The sequence below is a fragment of the Rhipicephalus microplus genome, unplaced genomic scaffold (genome assembly GCF_043290135.1).
Source record: "Rhipicephalus microplus isolate Deutch F79 unplaced genomic scaffold, USDA_Rmic scaffold_12, whole genome shotgun sequence".
In the NCBI taxonomy this organism is placed as follows: domain Eukaryota; kingdom Metazoa; phylum Arthropoda; class Arachnida; order Ixodida; family Ixodidae; genus Rhipicephalus; species Rhipicephalus microplus.
Genome location: NW_027464585.1, coordinates 20,038,260 through 20,058,165, shown reverse-complemented (window position 1 = coordinate 20,058,165; position 19,906 = coordinate 20,038,260). Strand labels below are relative to the sequence as shown.

Genomic DNA, 19,906 nt, shown 5'->3' with positions numbered 1-19,906 from the left:
CTCTCGCAAAATATTGCCCCCTTAAGTGTCCCTTATTTCAACTCTTCGCATGCTTATGCAATCTGCATGGGCCATGCCTAGTGAAATGCTTCCGTGAAGAGATTTCTCACAAATTGGTGTGTGAGTGCATCGTTTCTGGCTCTAAGCAAGAAAGAAAGCACATACCAAAAAAATATGTTCATAGAACCGTTTGGATAAGTATGGCACGTGTGGGTTGCATAAGCATGTCACGTTTATCAGTGACGTTTATGCGGTATGTTTGAGTGTTATTTTGCGTGTTGCGCAGCCTCTTGTGCAAGTTCTGTGTTCATGTTTTTGTTTCTGTGAGTAAATGCTCAGTTAAAGTTATGCGCTCCATCCAGGCGATTGTCTTTACCTTGCCCTTGGCTTTTTTCTTTTTGCGTCAATAGTGAAAGAAAAAACTGTGACGAAGCATTAATCCAATTGACAAAGATGCAGCTTCTCTGGTGAGAAGCGCAAACGAAAGTACACTCACACACACATCAGCTTTTTTGTGGATGCAAAACGCCTCATATCTATCACTGTGTTGTCGAAGTATATTGATCAAGCATAGCAAGACCCACGCATTGTTGTTTTTTCAGACGCCTAAAAATATTGCGTAAACTAATACTCGGCCTCACTGTTCCCCTTTCCCTTCTTTTGTGTTGCGTGTGCTATAAATACCACCGTGTATGGAGTAAAACCTTGATTGTAAGTGAGGGCTTCGTTCGTCTCTATCAATGTCTTTTGTTTCGCTCTGTTTTTCGCTTCGTTTATCATGTACCAATCGGCCAAGGTAAGCATTTTAGTACAGTTCGCACATACTAAATATATAGTTCATCATTCGAAAGTGGATTATAAGAGTTGTAGTCGGTGCCCCGCACTCTTCACTGGGCGCAAATGAAGGTGGTTGTACTGATGAAAGTGAATCAGTGGCTCTCGGAACGTAATTTGGTAAATTTAGGTCTGGGTCGCAATCGAGCCCAGCCTGCAGCGTCACGAGACAAGGACGCTTTCACCATGGTCGGAAGCTTTAATTCGCCCTGTGGTTCGGGCTTTGCAGGCGTGGTCTCACGAGATCCTGCAGCCACGGCTTCTTTACGGCAAGCCTGTAGGCGGGAATTTAATTGGGGGGCATGGGCGGAGGGGACACTTCGTTGTATAAAAATACCTGCTTTCACTGTTTACTTTCGGTGCCACCAAAAAGAGGGAGGGGGGGGGGGGGGCACAAGCCTCAGCTTTGCTGGCTTACGGCTAAATTTAAAGTGCCGATTTGACTCACAACAGCCGCTTATTCTAGGCCCTGTCTTCGCCGGAGATCGCATTGTTCTAGATTCCGCGAAACTCCGGGCTGTTGCTGTCTCAAAGCATTAAAACTATTAGTTCTCCCGTGTTCTTTTTGCTCGACGCACATCGTAAGGTTTTTTTTTGCGTTTATCTCGCTTCATACAGCCACCATTTTTCAGTAGTGCCTCTACCTCACATACATTATTGCTTCGTATGTCACTAACTTTGCTTTTATTGCTCAATTGTGACCACCAAGTGTACTGTATTTTGTCCTTTTGGGTAGTTATTTTCATCTGATTCACTTTTTGTGAAGTTTTTATTAGTATTACTGCCACCTCTGAGTATCAACAAACCATCTGTTACTTTCGAAACACTGAGGAACGTTTGTATTGACAATGAATGTGCTTATTTTCAGGGTGCCTATGATTCCGAAACACATGTGTACAGGCCCATTGACGTAAAATATGTAATCTACAAGGCTGCATCCAGAGGCATTCGCGTCATGGTTGAATTCGATACACCTGGTGAGAAATTTAATAATCTTTTGTCTTTCACAATGTTAAATCGTTCAAACTACAGATGACATTTTTCGCAAATCCTATCAGCCTTTGTTATAGACAATTCGTTCACCTAAATATTATCATCAAACGCATCCCCCTCTTCTTCATGCCTTATCATCACCACAATGAACGTATGCGCTATCTGTTCTCGGGCCAAATAAACGTCTACCAAACCAATACGTAGTGCTCTTCTGTCGCTCTCCTCTGCAACTTACCCAGGCCTCCGCTTGTGTCATCGTAAATGTGGCAGCACCAGCGCGTTGGCCGTCTCTGTTGCGGTACCAAAAGCCACGTCTCTTCACATCATCAACAGACATTAGCTCAGATTTCATATAATTTGGCGCTCAAAGTGTGTTCCTTTTAATTACTGGTAATACCCCAAAACCGGTGTCGCTATACATGAGCTCAGTATCAATAGAAACGACAGGTCATGCATTGAATATACAAAAATATACGTTTCATACCATGGTATATGCGAGATTGTACATTCATTCGTACATGACTAACAAGCGATACATATTAAACTAAATCGGACGGTATGATATACTTTATTTGCCTCAAAGAAAAACAACGTTATCTATGCAGCAGCTTGTTTGCTTTTTCGCACTACATTAACTCCCAGAGCATGTGGGATCTATCGAATTCTTGTTTTTTTCTTAGCCAAAGTTTACCATGTGTATTATGTGTGGAAATGTGTATTAGGTGGCAGTGTTCAAGTGCCTTCAAGTAAAGATGGATTTTTTTATATACTGATAATATGCAGCAACGTTAGTGTACCGTTCCTCAACTCCACTGGAATGCATCTTCGAATGTACTAAAGGTGGTTCTGCTCAAGTGCATGCTGTTGCGTGCATTTCTGCTCACTGGACCTGGTCTTCGGTCTTAAAGGGGCCTTGAATCTCTTTTTCGAGTAACCATAGAATTAATTCACTGGAAAAGCGTATTGCCTCGCAAGTTCGACGCCGCAAAATTGTTAAGAATCCGTCCAGTATGAGCGGAGTTACAAAGGCTTGTCACACGCTGCAATCACATTCTTTCTTCTCTCGTTTCGAGGAAAGCACTGGAAGCTAAGTAGAAAGTTACGCGAAGGGCAAACAACAAACTTCATGGACGCCTTGTGACCTTGACCACTTGACTCTTTTTTTTTCTTTAAATACGTGGCTTTTTTCAGTGCGATTGTGCGCGGGCGCGTTGACAAGTGACGGTTTTCCGCGCCGATCTCTGTAATAACAGAGTGCGCCAGTTCAAATCAGATAAAGGCTGATAGATAGGCTTACTACGAGTGATGTCTGGCCTTATTGCGTGATTTGTCGAAAGAATAGAAATCAATTTTTAGCTGACTTTGATCAGTTATTGTGAATTCTAGGCCGCGTGCTGCGCTACAATATTTGGCTCGCGTATTGTCGGGGGCCTTCACTACCGATCGGCCGCATTTCCTGACTATGCCCATAAAGTGTTGCAGGGCTTCTTAAACGCGGTTTCTGATGCTTCAAAGAACTACAGCCACTTAGGTATCTCTCTGTATTCCTTTCAGCGGTATGGTGAGTCCTTGTCATGCAATATCCAACCACATGACTCCTCCTTCGAAGTCAAACGATCTATATGAACAGCTCTTCAATAATTGCTCATCACCACATAAGTTCCGAGCATGCGTAAAATGCCAGAAATTTTCCATTTTATTTATTTATATATTGGTGCCACTGTTGTACAGAACGACATTAAAAAACAATGTTCCAGGAACATTTTGGAAGGAACGGAAGCCACCATTTTAATCAGGAATGGTAAAACTGTAACGGTAACTCAATACGTTCACTGAGGAACAACCGAGGGAACTGCGTTCCTCTGTGAACGTTCCACAGTATTGAACAAAGGCACGCACTCGCCTCACCATGCATGCATAGCAGGGTGGATGAATGAAACGCGTGATAGGCAGCATTATACCACTCGCCTGTAACCCGATCATGCTGCATTCTGTTATTTCGCTTCAAGTCACACGCCGTGGGCGCTGGTAAGCGCGCAACAGTGGACCACGACAACGCACGAAAGTAGCAGCTGTTTTTCTGTGGCAGAGTTGTTATGCTCAAAGTTGTGCATGTGTCGTGTAAAGCCAATTATCATCATCATGAATTATTTTCCTTTGTTTCGATCTTACAGCAAGTGTGTCGATTTGACCAGCGTGGGGTGCGACAACTCAGATGCACGCATTAATGAGTACACAGAAAGGGGCAAAACGTGCGAGAGAGAAAAACTGAAACAATGAAAATTGTGGCTAGATGATAATGATACCCATAATTCGGAAGCAAAGTCGTAACTGCTCCGCTGCCCAGAGACACAACGACGAAAATAAAACAATCACATTTCACTGCATAGCGAATACATCAATAAACGACCTTTTCCGATATATCGTAGTAGTATGGAAAGTGGGGGGATTTGGTTTGAGGACATCCTTGTAATTTCAGCGAGCGCATCAAAATGTTTATAAGAATGACTTTTAACAAGTTTACAAAGCAATAGCGATCACTAATGATGTATACATTCTGGTGGTTTGTCTTGTAGACGAGTAATCGTCACGAAAAATTGGGCTGTTCAGAAAATTATTTACTCTGCGTTTCTCTTCAACATTTACGCACAAATAGAAGGGCATATCATAGCCTTGTGTAGAAAGGGGTCTATAGAAGAGTAGAAAATAGCAAGTGGGTGGGAAAATAATATCAGGCTTGGAAAAAAATGAGAACAAAAGCATAAAGGAATCAGACAAAAAGAAATAGACAATTAGAATGAGATAGAGAAACCAGCAAAAATGTGAAGAAATATGGAAACAAATATTCAGAAATTTCTTCGCTGACTTTCGAGCTGGAGACTTATCGAAGTTCCAAATGTGCGTCCTTGACTTCCTTTTACAGTGGTACTGCCGTTACGCTCAAGTTTAACTGGCTTTCATTAAGCGTCTATTGTTCCTTTCAATCCAAGTTTCTGGGTACGAAAATAACCGTATAAGTGCATGTGGTAATATTTATGTTTGAATAGTCAAAGCGCGGCACCTGGACTACGCATTTGAAGACCGCCGAGAAAAGTGCCTCACGTGTTGATTTAGGGATAGAAATTCGCTGTTAGACATGTCTGTAGTATGAAGGTGGTCTGAAATATTTCTACAGGGGGTTTCCATATTCCTTTCTTAGACACGTAATCAGTTTTCGGTAGCGTAAAATCTGTAAACATTTGTAGGCACTTGTGCGCTTTCAAACGCTCACTTTATTTCGTCTCGCGAATATGAGTCATTATGTTTTGAATAAAAAGTGAATGTAACCTTATTGTGACGACGCGTTGCAATTTTGGAAATGTGACTTTAACAAGTTTCTTTTAAAAATAAAAGAACTTGTAAAGTGAACTCATACAAAACTGTGGAGGAATGCGGAACGCGCCTTCGCTATTATTTTAGAGAATCACGTAAAACACTGGCTGGTGCTTTTCCTTTATCTCTGTAAGCGTGTCGGTAGCAGAAAATAGCTTTTGCAGATAACAAATTGAAGTGATTTCGAAGATATTGAGAAGCTTTGCTGGCTCTTTCACCACACGACAGGCCACACTCTTTCCTGGGGCATGGCATACCCCGAGCTGCTGACCACGTGCTATGACGGTGATGTTCCCAATGGGGAGCTTGGGCCTGTTGACCCAACGCGCAATGAGACGTACATTTTTATGAGTCGCTTTTTCATGGAGGTGGCACACGTGTTCCCAGACCAGTATGTGCATCTGGGAGGAGATGAAGTCAGCTTCGACTGCTGGTAAGTGACATGCACTGAAATCGGCATCGATTACATTACTGTTTCCGATTGTAAGTGCAATTCTCCCGTAGAAAAGGCGGTAGCTGTTAAAACTCGGGACTTTATCGACCATACTTACGTCGAGTGATGCAGTTAACGCCCGACATGTCAGGAAGCAGCATTAAAAAACACAGTGATTAGCGGCAAGCCTGGCCTTTGGTTGCTAAAAATCACAACTTCAGCTAAACGCATCGGCTTTTATACCTGTGTCATCGTGCGATCCGGCCTGATGGCAGGTGCTCTCGCAGATACTAGAATCTACTTTCATCTGTAATGTGAGCGCAGACACGCGAGTAATTGGCAGATAGCCTCACACCCGAATTCGAAAGATGCCAGGATTGCGCTGTAAAAAAGCATGATAGAAACAGTGGACCTCCTTGCCCAGAAGGGTCACCCCTACCATGCGTCTTGTTTTAGGATGCACTTAACGTATGTCCGTGATAACAACTTTCGACTCAAGTGATAAAACTTAATTTGATATCGAAAGTATCAACGAGTTCATGACTCATACTCGTAAGGTGAACTGAGAGCGCGAGAACATACGACGGAAAAACCACCCAACACAAACGCTAGGTTAGGGAGGGGGCGTTAGGAGGTTTATAAAGAGCAACAATTACGCAAGGACAGCCATACGGCGTTGATATACACCAAATGCTATTGTTATCAAGACAGTAGGGTAATGTCACAAGCTGAATATCTTTTTTTTTGTAGACAATCGCTACTCCATCACCACGAGTTCTATGATGCTTACGGATTATTCTATAGGAGCGGGTGTTGTTTTGCTGTTGGCTATGACTGGTGTAACCAGATTGCAGCCGCAATAACAACATGCAGATTATACAAAAACGAAACTTTTCAAATTCAGTAGATTTCATCACCACACGTCACATTGATGTTGATCATGGTGAAATCTCGAGTTCGGTTTCTACATTTTTCATCAGACTCAGGTGAAATTGTACTTTTTCTTGCCTATTCTTATTCTACAGGACTGATCATCATTCCAGCTCACGACTCGTTATCAATCACAATCATCATAATCAATAAGCCGATCGAACTCTTTCAACTTTGGCACTTTCCCACAACTTTTCCGCTTTCGCTGCGTGTTTCCACAAAAGTCGTCTCGTACCGAAAACCACGTTCCTTTCAACTTCATGCAGAATTTCAAACTAAATTATAAGCATTTCTTTGCGTACTGAAGCCCCTTACAGTATCTCTCACTATCGTGTGTGGTCGTTGGGCCATTCTGACAGACCGAGCTTAACGAGAAGAATCATACTAAGTTTATTCTGCTATGCTTTATATAGGCATGCGGAACGGGTGAGGGTAACCTTTATATAAATTGATTGATCGACACATGTAGTACATACTGTAGCGATATCATCTGATAGAATCTTTTTTGTGATAGTAACAAAACAGAACAGTTAGAATTTTCTAACGGGGAGTTACAGGGCCCAGCAGTGTACAGAAGATTGATATGTGAGGTTTAACGTTCTAAAACCACAATATGATTATGAGAGACACCGTAGTGAAGGGCTCCGTAAATTCTAACCACCCAGGGTTATTTACCGTGCACCGAAATCCGAGCACACAGGCCTACAACATTTCCGCCTCCATCAGAAAGGCAGCCGCCGCAGATGAGATTCGATTCCGCGACCTGCGGGTCAGCAGCCGAGTACCTTAGCCACTAGACCACCGTAGTGAGGCAGTGCACAGAAGAGGCATCATTCAATGCACGCCACTGGAAAGCTGATTACGGCACTTGCACCAAGTTTCTGTCGTAGGTCAACTTCTGTGGTGGCCGCCGCTGTCTTGTAGGACTTTGCAAAGTTGTGATGCTTGCCGCATTGTGTGCGTGGATATTTCCGATTGCGGAAATAAGTGCGCTTTCGAAAGATTTTACGGGCTGAGAGTAAATGCTGGCTGTTGCGGCAGAAAAACCTTCCTTTCTCTGTGAGAATATGATATGCGCTTTGTCTCGTCTCTCTTATTTCCTCCTGTCGTTTGTGCTGTTAAGGAATATTTATCACGACTTGGAAGTATTGTATGGCTTGAAGACTAGTGCTTTCATCGACCATGACCCTCCTTTATCTCGAACGATGTCACCTGCTCCCAGCGGCGCTAGCGCCATCGCGGAGGCATTGCTCTGGCGAAAATTTCGGACCACACGTTCTGGAACGGAATGGACATCCGGCCGCGTCGTTCGCCGTCACTTTCCTTGTGTAAAGAGATTTATTGGGCGAACCAAACGGGCAGGTGGGAGATTCGAGATAGCGACAGGACGAGGAAGATAGAGGAGCTCGAGCGCCGATCTCGTGGTGGCTTACTCTGCGATGACGCTTGCCGTTCTTTTTTGTTGTCATCATTCCTTCTTTATAATTGCCCCCATCGAGAAAGATCAAGCCATCCTGGCGATCTAACAGGTGGGAACGAGCGGGTCAAAGTACGGCTTCAAGCGGTCCATGTGAACAATATCGTGTCTACGCTGACGATGGTCACCGGGTGGCGTAAGCGGTTCAATGGCGTAATTGACGGGCGATGTGCGCTCTACCACGCAGTATGGACCATGGTAATTTGAAAGTAGCTTAGTAGACAAACCAGGTGCACAGGGTGGTACATACAGCCATACAAGGGTTCCAGGGGCGAACTTTGCGGCAGGAGGGTGGTCGTCACCGCAGGTCTTTTTCTGGCGTTGCTGGTCAGCCGTAGTAAACTGCTTCGCTAGTTGGCGGCATTGTTCGGCGTGACGGGTGGCTTCAGACACGGTCGTGCACTCAGATACATCTGGTGCGTATGGCAGCAAAGGGTCAATTGTGTGCGATGGTTGACGTCCGTATAGAAGGTAGAATGGAGAAAAGCCGGTGGTGACTTGGGTAGCGGTGTCGTACGCGTAGGTCGCAAACGGAAGAACCTGGTCCCAGTTCGTTTGGTCAGATGCCACATGCGTCGCGAGCATGTCACCCAGGGTCCGATCAAACCGCTCAGTTAGGCCATTTGTCTGAGGGTGGTAAGCAGTACTCATCCGGTGTACAATATGGCACTGACGCAGAAGTGCTTGGATTACGTCGGATAGAAATACACTACCTCGGTCACTGAGGAGCTCGCGAGGAGGGCCGTGCCGCAACACAAACCGAGGGAGGATGAAAGATGTGACGTCCTGAGCGGTCACCGTAGGAAGAGCAGTGGTTTCGGCGTACCATTTCAGGTGATCTACAGCAACGATAGTCCACCGGTTACCTGCTGTGGTCGATGGCAGTGGTCCATAAAGGTCGATTCTGACGTGATCGAATGGGCGATCAGGGCACGCAAGCGGCTGTAGTGGAGCTGCTCCTACATTCGGTGGCTGTTTTCGTCGCTGACACTCGTGGCAGCCGCGAATAAACTGTCGAACAAAAGTAAACATCCCACGCCAGTAGTACCGCTTCCTTAAACGTTCGTAGGTCTTGAAGACACCAGCGTGAGCGCATTGCGGGTCGGAGTGAAATGATGCACAGATTGTAGAGCGCAGCTTTCGGGGAATAACGAGCAGCCACTTCCTGCCGTCTGGTGAGTAATTGCATCGGTACAAGAGGCCACCTCGAATAGTAATGTGCAAAGCCTGGCGTCGCATTGCTCGAGTGATGGGAAGTGTCGGTACCCCAGATAAGACGTCCAGAAGCGAAGTTATCCATGGATCATCGCGCTGTGCAGATATTATTGTGTCGATGTCAAGAGCGGACAGCACGTGTTTGATAGAAGATATAGAGGCAGCCTCAGTCGGCAGTGGTGATCTCGAGAGCGCATCAGCATCGGCATGTTGGCGGCCAGAACGGTACACGACGCGGATGTCATACTCTTGAAGTCGCAGAGCCCAACGAGCATGGCGACCTGATGGATCCTTCAGCGACGACAACCAACATAAGGCATGATGGTCGGTAACTACAGCAAAGGTGCGGCCATATAAATATGGGCGAAATTTCACAATTGCCCAAAGTATGGCTAAGCACTCTTTGTCGGTAGCACTGTAGTTTACCTCAGCCTTGTTGAGCGTTCTGCTGGCGTAAGCGACGACATACTGAGGGGATCCAGGCTTGCGTTGAGCGATAACTTCACCGAGACCGACACCACTTGCGTCTGTATGGACTCCAGTTGCAGCCGTGGAATCATAGTGGCGCAATATGGGCGGTGATGTCAGGACATGGCGAAGAATGGTAAGTGCGTGATCACATTTGGAAGACCATGATGAGATGTCATTAGCACTGCTTAAAAGTTGGGTCAAAGGGGCAATTATGGTGGCAAAGTTGCGCACAAACCGACAAAAGTAGGAGCACAATCCTACGAAGCTGCGTAACTGTTTTACATTCGTTGGTTTGGGGAATACAGCAACAGCGCGTAGTTTAGCCGGGTCGGGAAGAACACCATCCTTTGATACGACGTGACCGAGAATGGTGAGCGTCCGAGCAGCGAAGTGGCATTTCTTGAGATTCAGTGGGAGCTGCGCATTCTTCAGACTCGTGAGGACATGTTTCAGGCGTACAAGATTGTTGCGAAATTGGGTGCAAAGACGACGATATCATCGAAGTAGCAGAGGCATATGTTTCATTTCAAACCCCGCAGAACCGAGTCCATCATGCGCTCGAATGTGGCCGGCGCACTGCAAAGGCCGAAGGGCATGACTTTGAACTAATATAGCCCGTCCGGTGTCACGAAGGCTGTTTTTGGACGATCACCATCTGCTAAGGGCACCTGCCAATACCCTGAACGCAAATCTAACGACGAAAAAAACTCGGCACCTTGTAAGCAATCAAGGGCGGCATCAATCCTCGGCAAAGGGTATAAGTCTTTGCGAGTGATCTTATTTAAGCGCCTGTAAACAACGCAGAAGCGAATTGTACCATCCTTTTTCTTAAAAAGAACGACAGGTGATGCCCATGGACTTTCGGAAGGTCGGATAACGTCACGCTTTATTGTCAACGTGTTCGGTGACAACCTGACGTTCCGTGACGGAAACACGGCATGGTCACAGTCGTACTGGCGCGTTGGAACCTGTGTCAATGCAGTGAAAAAAAAATTACGGCATGTTCATGGGGTGAATGATGATGAATGGGCGAAGCTCCAGAGGGATTCATCGGTAAACTGTGAATCTTCCGTGTAATTCGCCCAGTCGATCATCATGTAAAGACGTGAGAAACGCTGTGTGTGTATATACACAAATCAACTTTTATTTGTTCTTAGACGATGGATGGCTTGCGATGTCCCTTGCCTCGCGCGCTCGCACATCGGGATTCTGTCTGCGAGCGCGCGCTGCTGCCGCTTTGCGCTCTCTCCGCTGTGCAGCCTTATCCATCCGGCGACTCCGAGCGTGCGCCAACAGCGAACGGATTTTATTACAACGCTCCCACTAGCGTACGTCGCCGCACTAAATCGAACGATTGCCTTGAGCCAATGACACGCGCCATATGTGACATCATTCCTATTTTATAAGATCTCGCGTCTTTCATCAACTACAAGTACCGCTTTCTAGTTTATAATATCTTGCATCTTTTCATCATCAGCTACAAGTACCACCATCTAGTAAACACTACAAGAACTAAACGAGAGGTGGCTACATACAGGAGACGGTACCGCCATCTAGTGAACACTGCAAGAACTAAACTAGAGGTGGCTACATGGATGGATGGATGGATGTGGCTGTACCCTTTAGATCGGGCGGCGGCTAACGCCACCTAGCCGTGATACTTAGTGAACTAACCATTACATTTATCTTTTTTTTTTCCTTTAAATAATGAAGTTCAGGATTCGTACTTCGCAGTGAAGGGTTTAATTTTCACTCGTGCCTTGACTTTAGCCACCAATCAGATAACCTCCTTCTAGTTAAGTCTACCCGTTTAAAGTCTATTTTGCCCTCGCTGTCCCTAAATCCCAGTGCTTTGAAAAACTCTGCGCCATCATCCTGAACTATAGGGTGAAGCCCTTTACAGAACATTATCAAGTGTTCGGCAGTTTCTTCTTCCTCTCCACACGCACTGCATACTGTGTCGACCCCTTCGTATTTTGCCCGATATGTCTTGGTTCGCAGTACTCCCGTCCTGGCCTCAAACAGTAGAGAACTACCCCGAGTATTATCATAGATCCTTTCCTTGGCAATTTCCTGCTTAAAAGTTCAATAGATCTCTAGTGCGGACTTCTTAATCATGCCCATTCTCCACATGTCAGTCTCCGTTTCCTTCACTTTTTTCTTAACCGATAGTTCTTTTTGGTTTGGCCACCTGCTGTTTTCTAAGTATTTACCAGTCAACTTCCTGGTTCGCTTCCTCCATTTTGTATCGACATTCTTCATGTACAAGTAGCTGAAAACCTTCCTAGCCCAACGCTCTTCCCCCATTTCTCTCAATCGCTTCTCAAATTTTATCTTGCTGCTAGCTTCCCTGCCCTCAAATGATGTCCATCCCATATCACCTTGTACTCCCTGATTTGGTGTATTCCCGTGAGCTCCTAAAGCAAGCCTACCTATTCCACGTTGCTTAATTTCTAATCTTGCTTGAACTTCTGATCTCATGCACAAGACCGCATTGCTGAACGTCAGCCCAGGAACCATGACCCCTTTCCATATTCCTCTCACAACATCATACCTATTGTAATTCCACAGTGCCCTATTTTTCATGACTGCTGCATTCCTGTCACCTTTAGTCGTCACGTATATTTCGTGTTCCCTCAGATACTCGGTCCCATTGCTTATCCATACGCCCAGATATTTGTATTTATCTGTTATCTCTAGCGTGACCTCCTGTATTCTAAGCTCACTACCTTGGTTGTCATTGAAAATCATGACTGCTGATTTTTCCCTACTGAATCTAAAATCTAACCTATCTCCCTCATTACCGCAGATGTCCATCAATCTCTGCAAATCTTCCTTGTTGTTGGCCATTAGCACTATATCATCTGCGTACATTAATGCTGGTAGTGCCTGATCAATAAGTTTTCCTTGTTTGACTAAAGAGAGGTTTTCCTTGTTTGACTAAGAGAGGCTACATACAGGGGACGGTACCGCCATCTAGTGAAGACTGGAAGAACTAAACTAGAGGTGGCTACATACAGGCTACAGGGGACGAACAGTCCACGCCCTAAGGAGCTTCGCCCCTAAAACTGGGAGTTCGGCCAAGGGTAGGTTGAGAAACGTCGAAGGATTCACGAAACTGGTAGAGCATCTGAAGAAGCTCAGAGCGTTCAGATGGCGATAGTCTGTCGGCAATCGATGAATTGAAAAGCTCAGAAGGCGGTATATTGGAAGGGTTAAGGGCACTGATGGCATCGTAGTCACCGGAATAATCTAGTGGCATGGCAAAAATTTGTTTTTTATCAATGACATGCACGTGTCCAAGAGATTCACCTTGAAACAGTTCGACGGGATACGGAAGAGGATTGATGAGGCAAAGAGCACTGTTTACTTCAGAAATAGAGAGGGTTGAATAAGGCAGAACAAGTGATCTTCGTCTAAGGAAGAGGCTTGATGGTTCAAAGAATGCAGCTTCGTTCCTGATGCCGTCACAGAACACGGGGAGCAACACAGCTGCTGTTAGAGGAATTTCAGTGTCTTCTTTGACGACGAGTTTGTGTACGGCGGACTGAATGCGGCTGGTTGGTTGGCCGTAAAACGGGAAAAGTTCAAGCTCCGATCTTGCACAATCAATAACGGCATGGTTACGCGATAAAAAAATTCCATCCAAGTATGATGTGGTGCGAGCATGACGAAAGGAAAATAAACTCAACAGTGTAGTGGTCCTTCGCGATAATCAGTCGGACAGTACAGGCGGCTACAGGCTGAACCGGGTCGTCATTCGCTGTTTGCAAGGACATCATACTAAGCGGCGTCGTCACTTTTCGGAGCTTGCGACAACGTTTAGCGCCTATCACGGAAACGGCAGCACCAGTATCCACTAGAGCATATGCTCGAGTACCTTCTACAAAAACTTCGACAGTGTAGTGGTCCTTCGCGATCATCAGTCGGACAGTACAGGCGGCTACAGGCTGAACCGGGTCCCCATTCGCTGTTTGCAAGGACATCATATTAAGAGGCGTCGTCACTTTTCGGAGCTTGCGACAATGTTTAGCGTCTATCACGGAAACGGCAGCACCAGTATCCACTAGAGCATATGCTCGAGTACCTTCTACAAAAACTTCGACAATATTCGACGGCAGTGTCCGAGGACTTGAGGATTTCGACAGCGCAGTTCTTGCCTCCTTAACTGCGGCGGTTAGTTTTCCTCGTGTTCAGGAGCTGTCCGACGACGCATGGGTGACAGGGAGCGACGACGGGGTGAAGGTGAGCGACCAGACATAGTACGCGGACATTTCCATGAAGACGAGCTTGAGTGAGGGTCAGAATTTTCCAGACGGGATGGAGGAAGGTCCATGAAGCTGTTCTGTGTCCGGGCGTCTGTGTATCCCGGCACGCGACGACGGCATTAACGTGCGATATGGCCAGGACCGCCGCACGCAAAACAGATGGGCCGGTTATCGCGTGTTCTCTGAGTATTGGCGATGAGAGGAGCAGCCCATGCGGTAGACGGGTGAGTTGAGGCTGTGGTGGCAATGAGAGGAACCCTGGCGGTGGACGGATGAGTCGAGGCTGAGGTGTACGGCAGTCCCTGGAACGGCGGGGTTGGTGTCGCTGCTGCCGCTTTAGTGCCTCGGCGTAAGTAAGAGGCGCGGTGATGGGGGGCTGCTGCCAGGGCACCGGCATAGCCTCGGAAATCTGCTCCTAGACCACATGTCGGAGCATGGGAGCCAATGGTGCTGGGTGTCGCAGTGGCTGTTGCTGCGAGAGCTCCTGGCGTTGAGCAAAAGGCAGCAGAGCAAGCTGCCGAGCCACTTCCTCTCGCACGAAGTCTTTCATTTGTGCGAGAAGGTTTGTCTGGTCAGTCATAACGTCCACTGCGGTCACTGATTGGATTGTCTGGAATGAGCGTCGCGTCTGACATCGTTGCCTCCGCAATTCATCATAGCTTTGGCACAAAGTCACTACTTCTGCCACAGTGCTAGGAGACTTCGCGAGAAGCACCTGGAAAACGTCATCGTTGACGCCCTTCTTAATGTGCTGTATCTTCGCACTCTCGCTCATGGAAGCATTGACGCGCCGGCAGAGATCGATCACACTTTCTATATATGATGTGAAAGTTTCACCTGGCTCCTGTGCCCGTGAGCGCAGACGTTGTTCGCCGCGTAGCTTCCGTATGACAGGACGACCAAAAACGGCACATATTGCCTCCTTGAAGGAGGACCAATTCGCGAACTTGCTTTCGTGGTTCGTATACCACAGCTTGGCCACGTCGGTGAAATAAAAATAGACAGTGCCTAACTTAGAAGCGTCATCCCACCTGTTGGGTCCACTGACTTTCTCGTATGACGACAGCCAGTCCTCGACGTCCCGGTCTTCGGTGCCGGCAAAGATCGGGGTGTCTCGCTGATGAACCGGGCCGGGGCAAGTAGCGGCCGCGAGAGGTATTGTTTGTTGGGCAGCGTCAACTTGCATGGTCGACGGCAGGGTGCGGGATCGGAGTTCCAGGTTGTAGGCGATGTGGTTACCCAGCATGATCCACCAAATGTAAAGAGATTTATTGGGCGAACCAAACGGGCAGGTGGGAGATTCGAGATAGCGACAGGACGAGAAAGATGGAGGAGGTCGAGCGCCGATCTCGTGGTGCCTTACTCTGCGATGATGCTTGCTGTTCCCATTTGTTGTTATCATTCCTTCATTAAACTTGTAACACCTTGTCAAATAAAGGCGCGCCCTCCATCGGTGCCATCCTGTAGGTGAGTAATCTAAGCTAAACGTCTTGTTTTGCGTCAGTAGTTTTCTTTGGTATTTTCTTAACAACCTGTACTCCTTTTTTCGCGAGGCCGTTTGCTGTAGATACCTCGGGCTTGAAGTAACATGTTCGGAATAGTACAGCTGAGCGAAGTCACAACTTGTGAACTGCGGCCCATTCTAGGTACAATGTTCAACTGGAATGCCATATCTGCCGAAGATAACGCTTGCTGCCTCTATGACCACTCTTGCAGACGTGTCTTGGAGCAGCTCCACTTCGGCAAAGTTGGAGAGCGCGTCATGAGCACACAAGTATGTTCTACTGCCATATTCGAAAAGGTCCTCCCCTAGACGTTACCAAGGCTGGGGTAGCGCCGTGTCAATCTTAAGGGGCTCTGTCGGTTGCTTGTATGTGTATGTTCTGCATGATGCATATTTGTGGCAGATGAATTCGATATCTTAATTTATTCCAGAACATCAAGCCTGCTCTCATTCCTTGATTTACAATTGTAACCTTGGTGAATGCGATCTAGCATTTCGCGTCCTATAGAAGCCGATATTAGCACCTCACAGCCTTGGGAAAGTACACCTTTAACTTAACGTAGCTCTGCTTGAAATGGTCTCCTAGGTCCTTGATTTTGGATTATGGGTTTTTGAGAACGTCTATAACCTCTCCGTCCTTCTCTGTTTGGCGCTACCAACCACTTTCGTATCAGGTCGCCTACAAATGAAGAAATCACACATAATGCGTGAACGTCTACATTGTCTATTCAGGTAAAAACTGCGCTGAAATAGAAAGGACACCACAAAGAAGGAACACTTAAACAGATCGAGCGCAAACTACCAACTGTTTTTTATTGACTGTAGAACGTCGATAAATAGGGAACCCGTACATAGCTGCGCCGACGCGTCGAGGATCAACACGTGCTACTTAACGCACTTTATCAATCAAAAAGGACACTTCTGCACCGTAGAGCGATACCGAGGCCTCACTTACACAGCTATCACCTTTCATGTTGATGAAGAAAGCTTCCAACACCTCACGAGCACACGTATCTCTGCTATGTCCCAGTATCTTAGTCTCCTGAAATAGTGGTTCACATCCACATGCTGCGCAGTGAGCAGGCAAATTTCCCATTTCACTATTTTTGATTGACAGCTGGTGTTCACGTATGCGATCGTTAACGCAGCGGCCTGTTTGGCCCACGTAAGATCTGCCGCAGGAAAACGGAGTCGCATATACCACTCCCACATCGCATTGCACCACCGGGTTGGCATGCTTCTTGTTACACAGGCTAGTGCGCTCATTGCCGCTCGAAATTCGCGCGCACAACCTCGAGAGCTTTTTAGGTGCAGAAAACACCATGTCAACTCCGTGCCGGTTAGCAACCTTCTTCAGGTTGTGCGTCACCCGGTGTAAATAGGGTACCACTAACGGCCTCTCACGCCCCCTGGGCGCGTCTTTCAGGCACTGCTTCCGTGATCGCCCTTTTAGCTTCTTCAGGAGGGTTTCGGCCACCGCCGCCAGCACAGACTGCGGGAACGCGGCTGCCTTCAGTCGTTCAATCTGAGCACGGAAGCTGGCCTGCCTCTCATGCGAGCACGACCTCACCAGCGCAGACTCCAAACACATTGAAGCGATCGCCCTCTTTACTACCTTAGAATGTGATGATGTATATGGTAAAGGCTTCTTTCTAGCACGCGGACAGTACGCATAACAAGTATGTTGATGCTTGAATATGAGCTTAAGATCTAAAAACTGAAGCGTTCCTTCCTGCGGTAGCTCGTAAGTGAAACATAGACCCCTCCCATACTTGTTAAACTTCTTTACAACGTTGTGCACATTAATGTTAGTACTCGTTTGTTTGTCCAAAACTACCAGGAAATCGTCTACGTACCTAAAAATCTTTAACACTCCGTCACTTCTAAACACCTCAAGCAGATCGCGGTCAATGTAGGCCAAGAAAATGTTACACAAAACAGGGGCAACACAGGAACCAATACAAATGCCTTTTCTTTGGAGGTACAAACCCTTGTCAAAACCTATGAAAGTGTGTTTCAGATAGAATTCCAAAAGCGACATAAAATTATCAACACTCAGACCCTTGGAATTTTGAAAACCAATAGCTGAATTCTCTAAAATGCAATCCATAACACACTCAAAAAGTTCAACATGGGAAACAGAATAAAACAGATCTTGCACATCCACTGAGAAAGTCAACCCATGTGAAACTTTGCCTTCGAAAAACCGCGCTACTTCCATAGAATTCTTCGTCGCGTACGGATCATTCAAACACAACCTGTTCAGGCATTTTTGTAAAAACATGCTAGCCTGGTGCTGCCATGAGCCTTTTTCACTCACAATAGTGCGAAAGGGAATTTCCACTTTGTGCGTTTTTGCACTAAAAAACACTTGCAAGGTGCTGGATTTACTTCCTTGAATTGCATTCGCAAGTTTCGTTAGCTTCATGTCCCTACACAATGCCACTGCTTTAGTTTTAACACGTGCCTCACTAGGCTTTACCTTGACAAAGTTCTTTTCGATGGCCTGGCGTGCTTTCTCCTGGTAGATAGCTGACGGCATAATCACGAAGCCACCTTCTTTGTCAGCCATAGTCAAGCTGAGACCTTTATCTTTGAAGTATCTCACAATATCTCCCAGGTTGTCTCTTGTCGTCCTTTTTGCCGGTCGAATTGTGCTCCTTTGAAGGCTTTCCACCCCCTCCAGCAGGCATCTTTCCTGATTCTCTTGACCTGCTTTTTCCGCCATCCTTCGGTTATAAGCCAAAAGCTCGAAAGCAGGTACCGCAGGCTCGTGAGAGAACTTTGGACCTTTCTGCAAAACCTTTGAAATGTTATCGGGAAGCTGTACATCACCAATGACTATCAAGTCAGAGTCGATCGATTCTTTTTTACTAATACGTGGTCTTAAAGCTGACAGGGCTTGCCTCAAGTAGAAACACCACCACTGCTCTGTCATTTCCGCTGCCAATCTTCTTGCTGACCGTAACTTGCTTTCGGCCACCCCCTCAGGGAAGTTGCTATAGCACACCACACGTAACCAGTCTTGACAGACCCGCACCTGTCTCCATAACTCTGATTTCCAAATCTTGGCGACCCGTTTCACATGTCCATTAGATGGCTTGACGCCACCAAACAACATCCAAATATCTTGAGGAATCAGGCCTTTCTTACGGCAAAAAGCCAAGTACCTTGCCTTGCAAGTTGACACGACGATATGGCTCACCAGTGCATTAATCCTGTCGTCCAGAGGCCAGAAGGAAGGAGAGTGTAAGAAGAAGCCCGATGTAGAAGAAATGTAATCGATCAGGACGTCTTGAGGGGCTAGTTGGTTCATTCTATTCAGGTAAAAACTGAATAGAATGTTGCCCCTGTTTTGTGTAACATTTTCTTGGCCTACATTGACCGCGATCTGCTTGAGGTGTTTAGAAGTGACGGAGTGTTAAAGATTTTTAGGTACGTAGACGATTTCCTGGTAGTTTTGGACAAACAAACGAGTACTAACATTAATGTGCACAACGTTGTAAAGAAGTTTAACAAGTATGGGAGGGGTCTATGTTTCACTTACGAGCTACCGCAGGAAGGAACGCTTCAGTTTTTAGATCTTAAGCTCATATTCAAGCATCAACATACTTGTTATGCGTACTGTCCGCGTGCTAGAAAGAAGCCTTTACCATATACATCATCACATTCTAAGGTAGTAAAGAGGGCGATCGCTTCAATGTGTTTGGAGTCTGCGCTGGTGAGGTCGTGCTCGCATGAGAGGCAGGCCAGCTTCCGTGCTCAGATTGAACGACTGAAGGCAGCCGCGTTCCCGCAGTCTGTGCTGGCGGCGGTGGCCGAAACCCTCCTGAAGAAGCTAAAAGGGCGATCACGGAAGCAGTGCCTGAAAGACGCGCCCAGGGGGCGTGAGAGGCCGTTAGTGGTACCCTATTTACACCGGGTGACGCACAACCTGAAGAAGGTTGCTAACCGGCACGGAGTTGACATGGTGTTTTCTGCACCTAAAAAGCTCTCGAGGTTGTGCGCGCGAATTTCGAGCGGCAATGAGCGCACTAGCCTGTGTAACAAGAAGCATGCCAACCCGGTGGTGCAATGCGATGTGGGAGTGGTATATGCGACTCCGTTTTCCTGCGGCAGATCTTACGTGGGCCAAACAGGCCGCTGCGTTAACGATCGCATACGTGAACACCAGCTGTCAATCAAAAATAGTGAAATGGGAAATTTGCCTGCTCACTGCGCAGCATGTGGATGTGAACCACTATTTCAGGAGACTAAGATACTGGGACATAGCAGAGATACGTGTGCTCGTGAGGTGTTGGAAGCTTTCTTCATCAACATGAAAGGTGATAGCTGTGTAAGTGAGGCCTCGGTATCGCTCTACGGTGCAGAAGTGTCCTTTTTGATTGATAAAGTGCGTTAAGTAGCAC

The 19,906-nt window shown here is 46.6% G+C and overlaps 1 protein-coding gene across 5 annotated transcripts in view; it reads left to right on the top strand.

Annotated features, from left to right (window-relative positions):
- LOC119167801 (beta-hexosaminidase subunit alpha) overlaps nt 1-19,906 on the top strand; it is a 608,225-nt gene that overhangs the window by 343,630 nt on the left and 244,689 nt on the right. For all 5 annotated transcript variants that reach the window (XM_075882394.1, XM_075882390.1, XM_075882391.1 and 2 more), the window contains exons 7-8: nt 1,703-1,811; nt 5,428-5,632. In XM_075882394.1, coding sequence (XP_075738509.1) covers nt 1,703-1,811; nt 5,428-5,632 — 314 coding nt within the window. The remainder of the gene's footprint in view (nt 1-1,702; nt 1,812-5,427; nt 5,633-19,906) is intronic.